The following is a 13,030-nucleotide window of genomic DNA, read 5'->3' as shown; positions in this document are numbered from 1 at the left end:
TATACGCAATGTACTTATTGATTCGTTTCGATTGTATTGCACTGGAAGTAGGGACAGAGGGATCTCAGAATTGCGGACAGGGTTTGAACGCTCCAAGATTTGCCTATTAATCTCTGTCGCTTCGTTGCCGATAAATTCTTCACGTCTGTGTAATGTCGTGGTAATCCAAATATCTCCTCGAGCTCGGTGATCCACAGCGAGTCGCTCTCGTCCTTCATCAGGATCGGTTTCAAGGCCGCTTTACCTAATTTTTAGAGATCGTGCGTACTTAGATCATAGCTTCAATATATTTCGACAACGGAGATTCGTGAAATACCTTGTTTCAGAGAGTTAACTTTTGTAGTAACGGTTCGAATCTTCTTCACGAGCGCGTAACGCTGACAGTGCGGCGTGAGTATGTCCTGAACGTCCTGTTCACACTGAGACGATAACGAGTGCGGTTCTATCGGCAGATTATGCCAATACAGTCTCAACCTATGTTGAGGAGAAAAGTCTGCCGAGTCTATCACGTCGGGTTCTTGACCTAAGTGCCTAACACACGACAACGGTTGTGATCATTCCCAAAAACACGATTTTTCAGAGAAAGGAATCATGTTTCCTTACTTGTTCATTTCTAATCTGTATTCGGTCGGCATCGAAGCAACGTTCTCGTACATCCAAAACAGAGGACGCCCGTTGTTCATTGTTTTCACCAGCTTCATGATTCGACAGTACTCGAAAAAGAGAATACCAGTTCCTCTTGGGTCTGAGATAAAAGAAAACATTGCAATCTAAAGATGGAATTTTAACGGCATCAAAGTACAGGAATGCTTGATATTAAAAATAATCAAAAATTGTTTACGTTTCAGACTTTCTTTTTTTTTTGAAGAATAAATAATTATTTACTTTCTTTAATGTCAAGGATTATTGCAACTTGTTACCGCTAAAAACCGAAATTTAGTACTTTTAGTGATTCTGGAAAGAATCGATGTACAGCGTGATGATAATATTTGACTACGCCAAAGATTTTAATTTGATAAGAAAACGTTGTTTTCTGGTTGTCAAGTATTTAGCCGTTCAAAGTGTTTTTCTAGCAGCGTAATTATCGTTCAACCGTGGAATTTTGCAAACAAAATTTTATTTTTAACCCAAAATGAAGGATTAAAGAAACGAAGGAGAGCCACGGTCGGACGATAAACAGTTTATCAGGGAATATATTGTAACAATTTGAGATGCGCTCTCAAAAATATTTTGTAACTTGTTTATCTTTTCTAATTTCGAAATAAAACGTTGGAATTATATTTTTAAATAGTTATACTGTTTAAAAATATATAAAAAAAAAAAAAATTTCTCTTTTTTTTTCAATCCTGTACCGTGGTTATTCCTCTTGAGATCGCAGTAGATATCGTAATAACAGAACGTAATGTTCTTGACCCGATTGGCTTACCGTAGAGGCCGAGGCGTGCAGGGTTAGCGAGGCTCAAGTCGTTGCACGGTGATCCACCGATCAACAGATCGATCGGTACCATTTCCTTGATCTTCTCCCTTGTTATATCCATCACGTCCCCTAAATGGACAATGCGGTCACCAAAATGTGAGGCGCTAACCATTAACGCGTCTGGATCGATTTCGCTCGCGTAATAGACGTCCACGGTCAAGCCCAGCTTGAGAAGCACCAGTAAGCCTAAAGACAAGCATATCTATTCGGGTAGACTATACCTACAAATGGAAATTATTTTAACCAATACAAATTTAGTTACTAAAACTAAACACTCTTAATCTTTTTTGTCTCATAAACTCCAGCACTGAGCTAATTACAAAAGTGACTCTTGCAACAGAAAAGATACCCTATTGTTAGATTAAAAGAATAATAACACATATGAACACGAATCTTGTTTTCCCACCCACACTGGACCACTCCTACTTACACATTTAAAATTGAGAATGCAACGCAAACTCGTGAAAAACTTACGTCAGCAACTTCGTGCGAATCAAAAACCTATTTGCAAATCATTTGCGCGTAATGGGAAAAAATGTACAAAGGGAGCAAACATCGTTCGAACTTTGTTGAATTTACTCTCATACTTCTATCAATTTGTTTGTGCCTAGATCATGTGGATCGAGGAGAAGAAATTTCAACGATCTTGGCGGACAAATGGCTACCACAGGTACAAGAAACGAAGACTATACAGCTATACTAAGAACACCACTGAAGTAGGTATCCAAATGTTCTGAAACATTCCCCATCTTACAATCGACACTAAATGTCTAAATTTTCTTATTGTAAATATTGAATTCCGTCGAAGAGGCGAACAGATTTCCGAGCACAAAGCGAGCGGATTTCTACCTACCTGTGCTCAAACCATCGAACAGAGAGAGGACGCGTATACTTCTCCTTTTGTCACAGCATTCGGTCACTTGCTCGTTCGGATTGGAACTCGTACGGAACATATCGATTATTTTGTCCTTCCAGTTCGGTCGTGGCTTGACAATCGTATCGGGGAACGCGCCAGACCTGCTTTGGCAGAGGAAACACTCCCAGGGATCTTCCTGCAGCACCTCGTCGTACGTTGTCGGGCACAGCAAGTGCTTCATGCAAGCCGTGCAATAAACCCTGCGAAACGAACGATCTACGAATACATCCGTGGCACTTATCCGCGCTTAAATCGATCGTAGCGGCGAGTTTACCTCGGACAGTCCTCGTTGTCGCAGATGATCACCGTTCCGGAACCAGCGCAGACCGTGCAGTAAAACTAGCAACGACGAAAACATCGATTATCAAAGAAAAAAAAGAAAAAAAAACAATCCAACGCGTTGACGGCCGTGGTCACGTGCACGTGACTTCGCCAACCGACTGTTCATCGGCCGCTGTCACGTGCACGTGACATCTCGACATCCGTGCCGCGGAAGCTCACAAAATTTTTAAACAGGGAGCCTCTAGGTATTGAAAAATTTATTTTAAGGAATCGAGCCTAGAATTCGGACTATTTTTAATCGATTAATTTGCAAACCGCCCAACTCTGTTGTACTTACACATTTTGCGTCGTTGCCGAACACGAACATGCGAGGTTTGTACTGTTCCTAAAAGATCGTAAAGTTAACGTTATCGAACCGTTCGAATAGCTCGTTAGCCTAGTCTCTAGTTCTCTAGTTATTCGTAGTCACTTTGTACCGAGCATTCCTTGCACAGGGATCCCTGGAAAAATGGGTGAGCCTCCGTTTCTCCGCTGGGAATTTTCAGGCATTTCAGGCACAACGATTCCAACGAGATCTCGCCGCTCGAGACGGACCGTAAATCATCTGGATCAAAGAAATTTTTGGGAATGAATAACGTCGTTATCTCGATACCATTTGCAAACGATAGGTTCGTCTACTGACCGCTGTTCTTCAGGTCGTCCGCCCGTTTGTCGTCGATATTCGGATTGTTCTTCGACTCGTTCAGCTTCTCGACGATGTGCGCCGAGTATTTATCGTATATTTTGACGGAATCGGTTTTTCTCGGGGGATCGTACCGCGGCTGCGGCGGACTAATTTTCGAGAAATATTTGAGCACGCACGCCAACGTCCAATTATCGGTTTCGCATCCCAAACGAGAACAGTAATCCTAAAAGACGCGAAACAACGCTCGAAACGAAGTCTGTCCATTACGGCGGTCCTTGGTTTTCGCTGTTGTTTTTTTTATTAGATTCATATTTTTTTTCCACCGAGCATCGTAATTTTTGCGCGCAAAAGAGAACGGATACTCGACGGGAAACATTTTACTGTTCGTCGGAGCGGTTTCGTTACCGCGTTAACGTGTGGATTTAATCGATTACCTTGGCGGCCAGGAGAACACCGATCAGATAGGTGTGCTTCTTAGTGTTGTTTATGTAGTCGCGTAGTTTCTCGAAGCCCCTGTCGAATCTCATGAATGACTGATGATGGATCTGTCGCGCAGCGAAAGAATTCGTCGTGTGAAGCGGCGAGAGGTCCAATATCGCCGCGGCGATTTTAATAAACGTCAAAACCGGTTAATTTCGTTACGATCTCGTAGCGTTCAATTTCCCACCGTGTAACGAGCTTAATAATGTCCAATTAATTTTTACCTCCGAAAGCTTGTAGTCGCCGTACCACATGATCCATTGGCAACCGAAGCTCGGCTCGCGCATGCAACAATCCCGGTAATCGATAATCATTGCTGCAACGAATACGAGGAGACAGTGAATACTTTATTTCCTTTTTTTTCTTCTTTTTTTTACCCCTGTTTTTTTTTTTACTATACAGCAGGGGATTAATTAACGGTGAAAGAATTTTCGAAATACGGAGCAACGGTTTTCAATTCGGTATTGATCAGTCACGGATCCCGAAGTCCATCGCGGAACGGGCGGTTCAGGCGCGTGTGCGAAGCTTAAACATTCGCTCGAAACAAAAGAACGCCGGAACAAGGAGTCGTTATTGTTCGAAAGAAAAATGTTTGATTTTCTAGGGGAACGGCGAAAGGGTATTGTAAAACACGGGAGGCGGAGGGGGGGTGGGAGCGTTACCTGGCCACCAATTGTGTCCGGCGATTTTAGCCCACGTTATAATCCCCGGGTGCTGCTCTTTCAAAGGCAGCCGCGTCGTATCCACGTCGTTTTGTTGCGGCGATTCTTTCGCTTTCTCGATCACCTTTTTCGTCTGGCTCTCACCTGCCGAGACAAATCGAACGAATGACAGTTAAGGCGACATCCGGACTAGTATTCTTTTAACCGCGCCGCGAACCACGGGACCAGATACGCGACTCAGTATCATTCTTACGACGCACCGTGGCTCGAATAGCGGTTTCCAACGTTCACAATCCAATTCTCCCTAAAATGGGAGATATAATCAAAAAAAATATAATTCTCCGTTCTAACAATTCTATACTGAAACGTTATGAACTTTGCATTATCACGAGGCGTCAATACAGTGCAATCTTACAGTACAAATTTGAATTTCAGAAAGGACTTCACATGGAAGCTTATACGATTGTTATTATTAACACTAGAACTACCGACAATTATAGTGTGTTTATTTGTACTGAAGAAATGTATAGTGCAATGGAAATAAGTGTTTATTCATTCTCTTATAGAAAATTACTTTAATAAAATTTTAATTAAAATTAAAATATCTTTAAAATGTCATAACTTCTGAACGTATTGAAGGATTTTAATGTTTGAAGCGGCAAATAACGCGTATTTTGGTGAAGAATATGTAGGCATTATAACAATAGTGAAAAAGTTGTTCCTTAATCCCGTAAAGTTAGAAAAACACCATAAAAATGGTCCAATTTTCAAACGGCCATAACTCCTACAATAGTGAACATATTTCAATGAAAATTTTTTCTAAAGTAGAGCTCATCGGTGTCTATAAAAAAGTATTAGCCATTTTTTCTGTAGAGCGTGAAACAAATTGATTAAAAATGAAAAACTATTGTTTAAGAAAAATCAACCAGGGGGTAGGTGTCTAAATTTTTCGACGAAAAAAAAATTTCAAATCGTTCTGAAAAAATTATTTCTAGCTAAGGGGGTCAATTACAATTATTTTTGGTGAATAGACATACCCCCGAAATCCTACACAGTTTCGAAAAAAAATTCAAATAAATATATCGCGCGTAGCACTTTTTTTTCGTGACTTATTTTTGCTTTTCTTCTTGTATACAATGTTCTGCTCAACATAGAAATGTTTAAAACCATACAATATAGTTATCTATTAAAGAGAATACAAACATTCAAAGTATAAGATGCTTTTTCACGCGAAAAACGTCGAAAAAATCGGTTTTTGATTTTTCCTACTACGGCGCACCCTACCAAAAAATCTGAAAAAATTCAGGGAGATAACCAATGACAATACGCATTTACAGTAATTATAGAAATCTAGTGTCTCGGAAGCTTCAATACGAAATCCATATTTTTCTGTGTTTTTTTGCGTTTTCAATTTTTCACACCTAGGATTTGGAATCGAAAAATCGGACAAAATTCTCAAACACGTATCTCCATAACCACAATGCACCAGATTTTTTTCATAATTTTTGTACTCGATTAAATAGGGGTAATAGGCAGAAATTCGTTAATCCGAATTTTCTCAATAACTACCCTTCCAAACAAGATAGAGGGTTAAAATTTGGCACAGAACGTTTTTACTTGATGCTCTATCGATGGATCCATCGTATGTCACATTTGGTTCAAGGGCACATTTGACCCCCTTATTCGGCTATACCCTTTCCAAAAATTCAATCAAATTTTTTACAGGTTTTGTTAGAAATTACGAATGGTTCATTTTGACTGGTTTGGTAATTCTAGTGTTAATGTATCTTCTTTTTGTTTTTTTTGTTGATCGAAATTGCAGGTAGAATACTATTGCAAACGCAGACCTAGTTTTAGTAAATAGTCACGTGCTTTATAAATGTGTCAAATACGAAGTCGATCGTTTCATTCAGTTTTTGCATATCATGGTAATTTAAAAAAATATGGTTCGGAGAAAAACGTGTCGAACGCTTCGTGTGCAATTTCAACGGGTGTGAACGTAACTTGTTTCTGTCGCCATAACTACTCTGCCCGCTAATATAATGGACGGTTGAAATTAACAATGTATTTTCTGTTCCATTTCTCTTTTTCTCTCCGTTTTATCGATTGCGACGCGGTGTCTGTTATTGTTACGAAGCTAAATATTTTGCATTCTTGTAACCGTTTTTAAATCGTTATTTTTTTAAAATCCATTTTTAGAAACAGAGTTTCAGGGTCACGGTGTTTAAATTCCCAATTAAAAGAAACAATAATTCGATACTCATTGCTAGATCTCCGGACACGGACATTGATTGCGCATATCGTTATTGCAAATCAGTCCTGTTGACGGTTTTATTAAAATGCAGTGTTTCTTTTAATTGGAATATGTATTCGTACCACCGCATTAATCGAATTCAATTTAAATTGCTAATAAATAATATTTATGAGCTTCGTAACTCGGGTATGGTGAAATATCGTGAATCTAGTTTCGAGAGAGTGGTTGAAACGATAGGAAGAAAGCGTACGTTTTTGGTCCAGCAAATATTTCTCGGTCACTTTGGAATTTTTCTCCTTCAGAGAGTCGAGCCTCCGCTGTATTCTGTTCGGATACGGATAAAATTTGATTTCGTCCAACACTATGCAAAAAAAAAAAACAAAGAAAACGATCTATTAGATATTTCAAAGAAAGAACGATTTCACGACTTACCCTCGATTTCGTCCGAGAAATGATTCTCGATCCAAGCGGAATACGGTTTCGTCAAGCTGCAGCCCAGTTGTGCGCGCAGCATCTGAAGCAAATTCGACGCTAACATTCCTACATACTTGAAACGTTCTGTCGACCGTCGCGAAACGAATTAAACAGAAATGAACGACCAAACTCAAAAAGAAAACCTGCATAGCTGCGTCAATAGCTCGAATCCGCGCCACGTTCGAGTTCTGCGCCAGTCTGTATTTCAAGTTGCACGAGAACGATTCGATCTGTGTTTTTTCGTTCAGCTGAAATGACGGTAATAACCGGTAATTACGCGTGGACGTGATGCTCCCAGCGAATTTTAATCAAAATAAAATATAAATAAAAATTCATATTCACTAATGATATACGAGCTTCTCCGATCCAGTAAACCCACAATTTTCCCGCCTCAGACAGCATTCCTACATGGTCCGCATCGATAATTAACGCTGGAATATTATACAGAAATGTTTATTCAAGGCGTGGACGATGGAAAACTCGGTGTGTGAAACGGTGATCTAAGCACGGTTTCCTTATTTTTTAAATTATTCAATCTCTCGATAGTTTTTTTTTAAAACAACACGGACCAGAGGTATTGTTTCACGCGCGTTTAGCTCGACACAGTGATCCTCTTTTAGAACCGACGAATTTTTATACCGGATTTAAGCTACGGAATCGTATCTCCCACTGTGTTTATATTTGTTCGGCTCCACTCGTCCCAGGTGAGATCGATACGCGCGCGGGAAGGGTTGTATTATATTTCTTTCACTAACGAAAATTAAAATTTTTAATATCCTCCATCGCATATTCATCCACGCTCTTAGCAACAGATACATCCGGAGATGGGCTCGCCAATCCATCGATGGTGTTTCGATAACGGTATAATGAAGAATATACAGATTTTAATTTCGTACACTGTAACGTATTTATTTCAGACGCGAGACCGTGAATTCTAATCGTAATTTGTACATCAATTTCTTGAGGCTTCAATTCTCAAAATGGTAGTTTCCTACCATCGAAGAATCGTCCAGGAAGTTCAATTTTTAAATTGGAATCTACTTACTCGATTCTCGCGGAAGAAAAATCTCCAAATTGCGATAGAATCTTTCGTATGGGAACCATAGCCTTGTTCTTACCTGGCCACCATCCCGAGCAACACCCCCACACCAGTTTCCCGACGAAATTCTCCTTGCTGATTCTCGACGATCCGCGCGTCACCCTTCTGATATCGTCGTCGTTTCGGAATATTTTCGCGCGAACAGTATCGCTTTTCACGGCGTCCCTGACAGACGCGCCGATAACGCTCCCGTTAGTTGCTATCTTGTTCCTTTTCGCCATCGAGGTTTGCTTTTCGTAGCTGACGTTGTTCGATCCCCATCCAGGATCGTTATCTTTGTCCGCGAGAACGTCCGCCGCGCTGGACGTCTCGTCGCGGCTCGAGGTCGAAAAATCGCTCCTCTGACTCGACCTTGTTTCCTTCGCAACATCCTCCAACAGCGTAGCTCGCCCCTCATAGACGAACGATCCTCCTGGACTCGAATCATCCCTCTCTGTCGTCGACTGAAAATAAATATTTTTCTCGTTGAAAATCGGCTGGCGGTCGATAATCGTTATCAAAGAGAAATCGAAAGTGTCGCGTACATAGTTTCCAAAAAAGGCTAAAATATACGTTAATCGACCGTGTGCAAAACGAGAATGGTTGAGACTTTACCTCGTAACAAGTCGTTTGAAACTGTTCGCCGCCGTGGTCGTTTATCATCGATCCGCGGGAATCGTTCGAAGGACGCGGATCCTGTCCGCGGTATTCCCAATGGACGTTGATGGAGGAGTCCTCGTCGAGGACTTTCTCTTTCCGTCGGCTGGATGCAGAAGCACTCGTGCAAGATAGCAGCATCTTTGAGGCTTTGACGTTTTCAACGATCCTGGCGGTCCTCTTGCGTCTGGTCCTCCTCTTGGCGCGTCGTTTAGCGATCAGCCTCTCGCGACCACGCTGCAGCTTGCGATCGGGATAACCGTTCCTCGACGCGGCGTTGGTCGTTTGGTAAACGGTAGACACGGCCCTTTGTACGTTTTCCGAATCGTACCTCGGACGAGCCCGACGACCGACTTCCGGGAGATGCTGAACGCTACCGGTTCGATCGAAACACGGACTCGCGTACGCTCTCGCGTCCACGTCCCGGCAATTTCGACTCGTCCGTTTACGCGGTCTTCCCACTTTTCTCTTGCACGATTTCCAAAAGTTCTCCATCGTCGTCGTGGCCATAGCGCGCACGTTCATTCCAGATTTCGACGCGATCCTTTTCACACGGTCGATTCGCTCCCGCGACGATGTCCTCGCGGCGAATTCCGGGGCGACGCGCGCATTACGATTCCCAGCGATCGGGGAATTTATCGGGGGAAATTCCTTGGAAACCGCCGTACTCGTTTTCGCGAGCGAGCCGTCGTTCGAGAGCGCGGCGAACGAGACACTTGTCAGGCAGGGCTCCGGGATCAAACCTAATTCTATGGCGCATACTAAGGACCAAACGCTTCGCTCCGCCCACGCCTTCAAGGAATCCCTGCCGCCGCGTCTCGTCTTCATGGGGGCCTGGAACGTGCAAACAGAAATTGCGATACTTTCTCGACGCAACGTTATGCCAACCGACACAGATAAGCAGACGTACACTTGAGAATTTACTTCGACATTTCATTTCAATGTACAGTAAAATTCTAATTATCCAGTATATTCAGAAAATAAAATACGCCGGATAATTGGACTACACCTACACACGAAATGATAAAAACATTTCTGGCCACGATTAGAGAAGTAAACAATTTTTTTCTCGAAAACGCGTAAGATTTCGAGGGTACGTCTATTCACCAAAAATGATCGTAATTGACCCCTGCAACCAAAAATAATTTTTTTAGAACGATTTGAAATTTTTTTTTTTGCTCCATTTCGTTAATGAAGTCGGCTGACGCTGATCAATCTACGGTCACTCTCTTCGTCAATTATCGTCGAACACGCGCAACAAAGGAAATATTATACATTTCTCGTATCGAAATTAATTTTATTGGCGTTTTCGATATCATTGCCAGCCTTGATGTTTACAAAAGACCTGGCGACTATGACGTTTCGCCGATCTTTGTCAATTACTCTCAGTTTACAATATCTCTTTGTGGATTATATGTAACAAATTACTACGCTCCTGGCTGTTTCCAGCGTATTCGAATATCAAACTTAATGACTGCGGATCTATATCAATTTTTAACACGCTCTTAAGTTATATCGAAACGACCATTAGTAGTCTAATTTGCGATTCATAGCACTAACTGTTAGACTTCGATTTTATCGAGTTCTTGCGAAATGATAGGTTTCTAACGATACGCGCGAAACATTTGACGCGGTCGCTCGATAGTTTTGACGATATAAACAATTAAAGTTACGTATCTCTCGATGCGCTATAAATACACGTTATGAAAGCTGCGGCGATGAAGTGGAATGATTGCGCGCGGCTTGTAGATTGTACGTTCTGGGATCGATTCTCATTAAATGAAATTTTTTCCATTAGGGAAACATCGCGCATAGGCGATAATTATCGTATGTAAAGGGGGGAGAAATACAAAACCTCGCCGTAAACGCGTCTCGAAAACAGAAAAAGACAATCGCTGGTTGGGTTCGCTTGGCGCCGCGTTATCGCGAGTTTTCAACCTTCGGGGAAACGACATTCCGTACGCGTCAATCTAACGGAAACTTTCCCGACATCTTGCGACCTATTGCTGCCCCACGCGTGCCATAATTGCGCCTGTATCGAATAGAATAGAAAAGGAAGAGAAAAGGAAAGAAAACAAGTCCCGCGCGGTTCTTACCTGTGCTCTGAATTTTATTTCTTAAAGCAAAGATGACCGAATCAAAATTAAATTAAATTTAAAATCGGTAGATTAGTTTACTTGGTCTCACTATAGCATTGACTACTATCTTTTCTTTCAACGCGTCGACCAAAACTTTGACTTCAGATTAACCTAACGTTAATTTCCTTTGTTTTAGTTCCATACTGACGAGTCCATGCATGGATGGATGATGTAGTAGTTGAACAGCTAAACGAAGAACCGATCCACTGCCTGGGCGTGCTAGAGGATCGTGTTGTAGATCGGTCCGCGGAGGTAAGGGGTCTCGAATAAAATCACTATCCATATTTGTTTCGCTCGGTAGGTGTATAGGCGGTGTTCGTAGGGCGTTGGGTTATTATCGAAGTTGGAATGGACCTTTGGTAGAAAGCGAGACCTTAATTGTTCCGTGTTTGGCGCGGAGGCAAGGTCGGCGGCGCGTTCAAGAAGCTCGATAGGATGCCAGGGGGGTTGTTGTGCGGCGAGCCGAGAAGGAGAGACTGAAATCGCTTTTTAAACAGTGCCGCGAAGGGTCGGGGATAAAAAAGAGGGGGTAGGTTCGAGGACGGGGAGGGGTGTGCGATCCCACGTGGCGCCTCGAAAGGCATTTCTCGAGGTCGCGGCGTGCTTTGCCGGGGTCGACCTGATGAATGGAAACGTCGGTATTATTGTGTTTACACGCGGGACACACGGGGGCCTCTCTCGCTCTCTCGCCACACTTGGCGTGGAAACATTCATTCATAAAGCGTTCCGCGCGTTCTCCTCTCACCACCGCTGTCCCGCCACCCCCTCTCGGCCCGCCTGCCACGCTTCTGCCCAACCCCTCCTCGCCGTGCCCCTCTACACGAGGGTATACAACCCTCCGAGTCGAGTGTAGAGGGGTAGCACCGGTGACGTAGCCAGAATTACGACAACGACCTGCTGATTCGCTTATTTTATCCTCCTCCAGGCCGTGTCCACTTCTGTAGTCGGTTTGCTACAACCGTGGACTGGGCTGGCCACTCGAATCCCTTCGACGTGACGCGAGAAAGAAGTCGCTTTTTCGCGGACCGCGACCGAACGAAGGGCTCTTTTCGCCCTCGAGTGGATTCGAGTTCTAATACGGGAACATTTTTAACCGAGTTATCGCGAGCCCTTGATCCGACGAGAGAGCATCGCGAACTCGAGGATCTACAAATATAAGTTATTTTTTTTACCGAGGTTTGATCAGAAATCCAACGGAAACGAATTACAATTTTAGGGGGAAATTGTCCGAAATTTTCAGTCGAGGGTAAAGGGGTAATGTTATCCCGTTTGATGGTGTGTAAATATCACGGGTTTTTTTATTCGATTTTATCGAGAGATTCTATAAACATTCGGAGTTATGTTTTTTATAAAAATAATATTGAAATCAACCGAATATCCGAGCGTATGGAACGTCGAGCAGAAGGAATTCGGTTAAACCCTTGGCAACTTAAATAAATATATATTTTTGACGGGTGAAATAAATATGCAAGCCAGCATTTCCACCTGTGTTGCTTGTTAGTTATTTCAGGGTAGTTTTTAGGTTCTACGTTTAGAATTTTATTGTATCCGATCGTAGGTGACGAGGTTTCGTGCATAATTGTTGTATCAATTAAGGGTAGTTCGTTCCTATTTTAAACGCAGAATTTTAGCGCTTTTCGCCCGAAAGGTTGTCGACCCTCGACTATTTTCCAACGTTCCCTCGGACTTCCAGGTTTCAATTAACGTACTTATTTATTTATTTACGGGAATATCGTACCGTCCAATCAACCTAATAGGTGAAATTTCAGAACAGTCGCGCCTGGAGCACATTGTAGGTCAAACCGTGATATACTGATCTCGAAGGACGAGAGAATCGATCGTTTCGAAGACGCGTCCTGTAGAGTTACGAGGTGGTTACCTCGATCGCGTGCACCGTGTAGCACCAGGGGTCGATAAACTACGGCCC

General features: G+C 42.6%; 2 protein-coding genes across 3 annotated transcripts in view; one reads left to right on the top strand and one right to left on the bottom strand.

Annotated features, from left to right (window-relative positions):
- The window catches only part of LOC122397983, a 150,944-nt gene that overhangs the window by 13,828 nt on the left and 124,086 nt on the right, over positions 1-13,030 (top strand). For both annotated transcript variants that reach the window (XM_043397523.1, XM_043397524.1), the window contains 2 exons: positions 2,089-2,193; positions 11,240-11,355. The gene's annotated coding sequence lies outside the window, so the exon portion shown is untranslated. The remainder of the gene's footprint in view (positions 1-2,088; positions 2,194-11,239; positions 11,356-13,030) is intronic.
- Positions 13-13,030, bottom strand: part of LOC122397982 (DNA (cytosine-5)-methyltransferase 3B-like) — a 107,061-nt gene continuing 94,043 nt past the window's right edge. Inside the window, exons 3-20 of the mRNA XM_043397520.1 lie at positions 8,924-9,799; positions 8,349-8,772; positions 7,573-7,661; positions 7,374-7,478; positions 7,189-7,270; positions 7,007-7,117; positions 4,503-4,646; positions 4,065-4,156; positions 3,795-3,905; positions 3,358-3,583; positions 3,152-3,279; positions 3,013-3,060; positions 2,668-2,732; positions 2,331-2,593; positions 1,427-1,663; positions 604-745; positions 317-531; positions 13-244 (exon numbers count right to left, since the gene is read on the bottom strand). Of these exons, the coding sequence (XP_043253455.1) occupies positions 15-244; positions 317-531; positions 604-745; positions 1,427-1,663; positions 2,331-2,593; positions 2,668-2,732; positions 3,013-3,060; positions 3,152-3,279; positions 3,358-3,583; positions 3,795-3,905; positions 4,065-4,156; positions 4,503-4,646; positions 7,007-7,117; positions 7,189-7,270; positions 7,374-7,478; positions 7,573-7,661; positions 8,349-8,772; positions 8,924-9,799 (3,588 nt within the window). The 3' untranslated portion in view covers positions 13-14. The remainder of the gene's footprint in view (positions 245-316; positions 532-603; positions 746-1,426; positions 1,664-2,330; positions 2,594-2,667; positions 2,733-3,012; positions 3,061-3,151; positions 3,280-3,357; positions 3,584-3,794; positions 3,906-4,064; positions 4,157-4,502; positions 4,647-7,006; positions 7,118-7,188; positions 7,271-7,373; positions 7,479-7,572; positions 7,662-8,348; positions 8,773-8,923; positions 9,800-13,030) is intronic.

Source organism: Colletes gigas, unplaced genomic scaffold (assembly GCF_013123115.1).
Source record: "Colletes gigas isolate AHSC1104 unplaced genomic scaffold, ASM1312311v1 Colletes_gigas_Sc00010, whole genome shotgun sequence".
NCBI lineage: Eukaryota > Metazoa > Arthropoda > Insecta > Hymenoptera > Colletidae > Colletes > Colletes gigas.
Note: the sequence above shows the minus strand (reverse complement) of the source record. Positions and strands in the feature narration are given on the sequence as shown.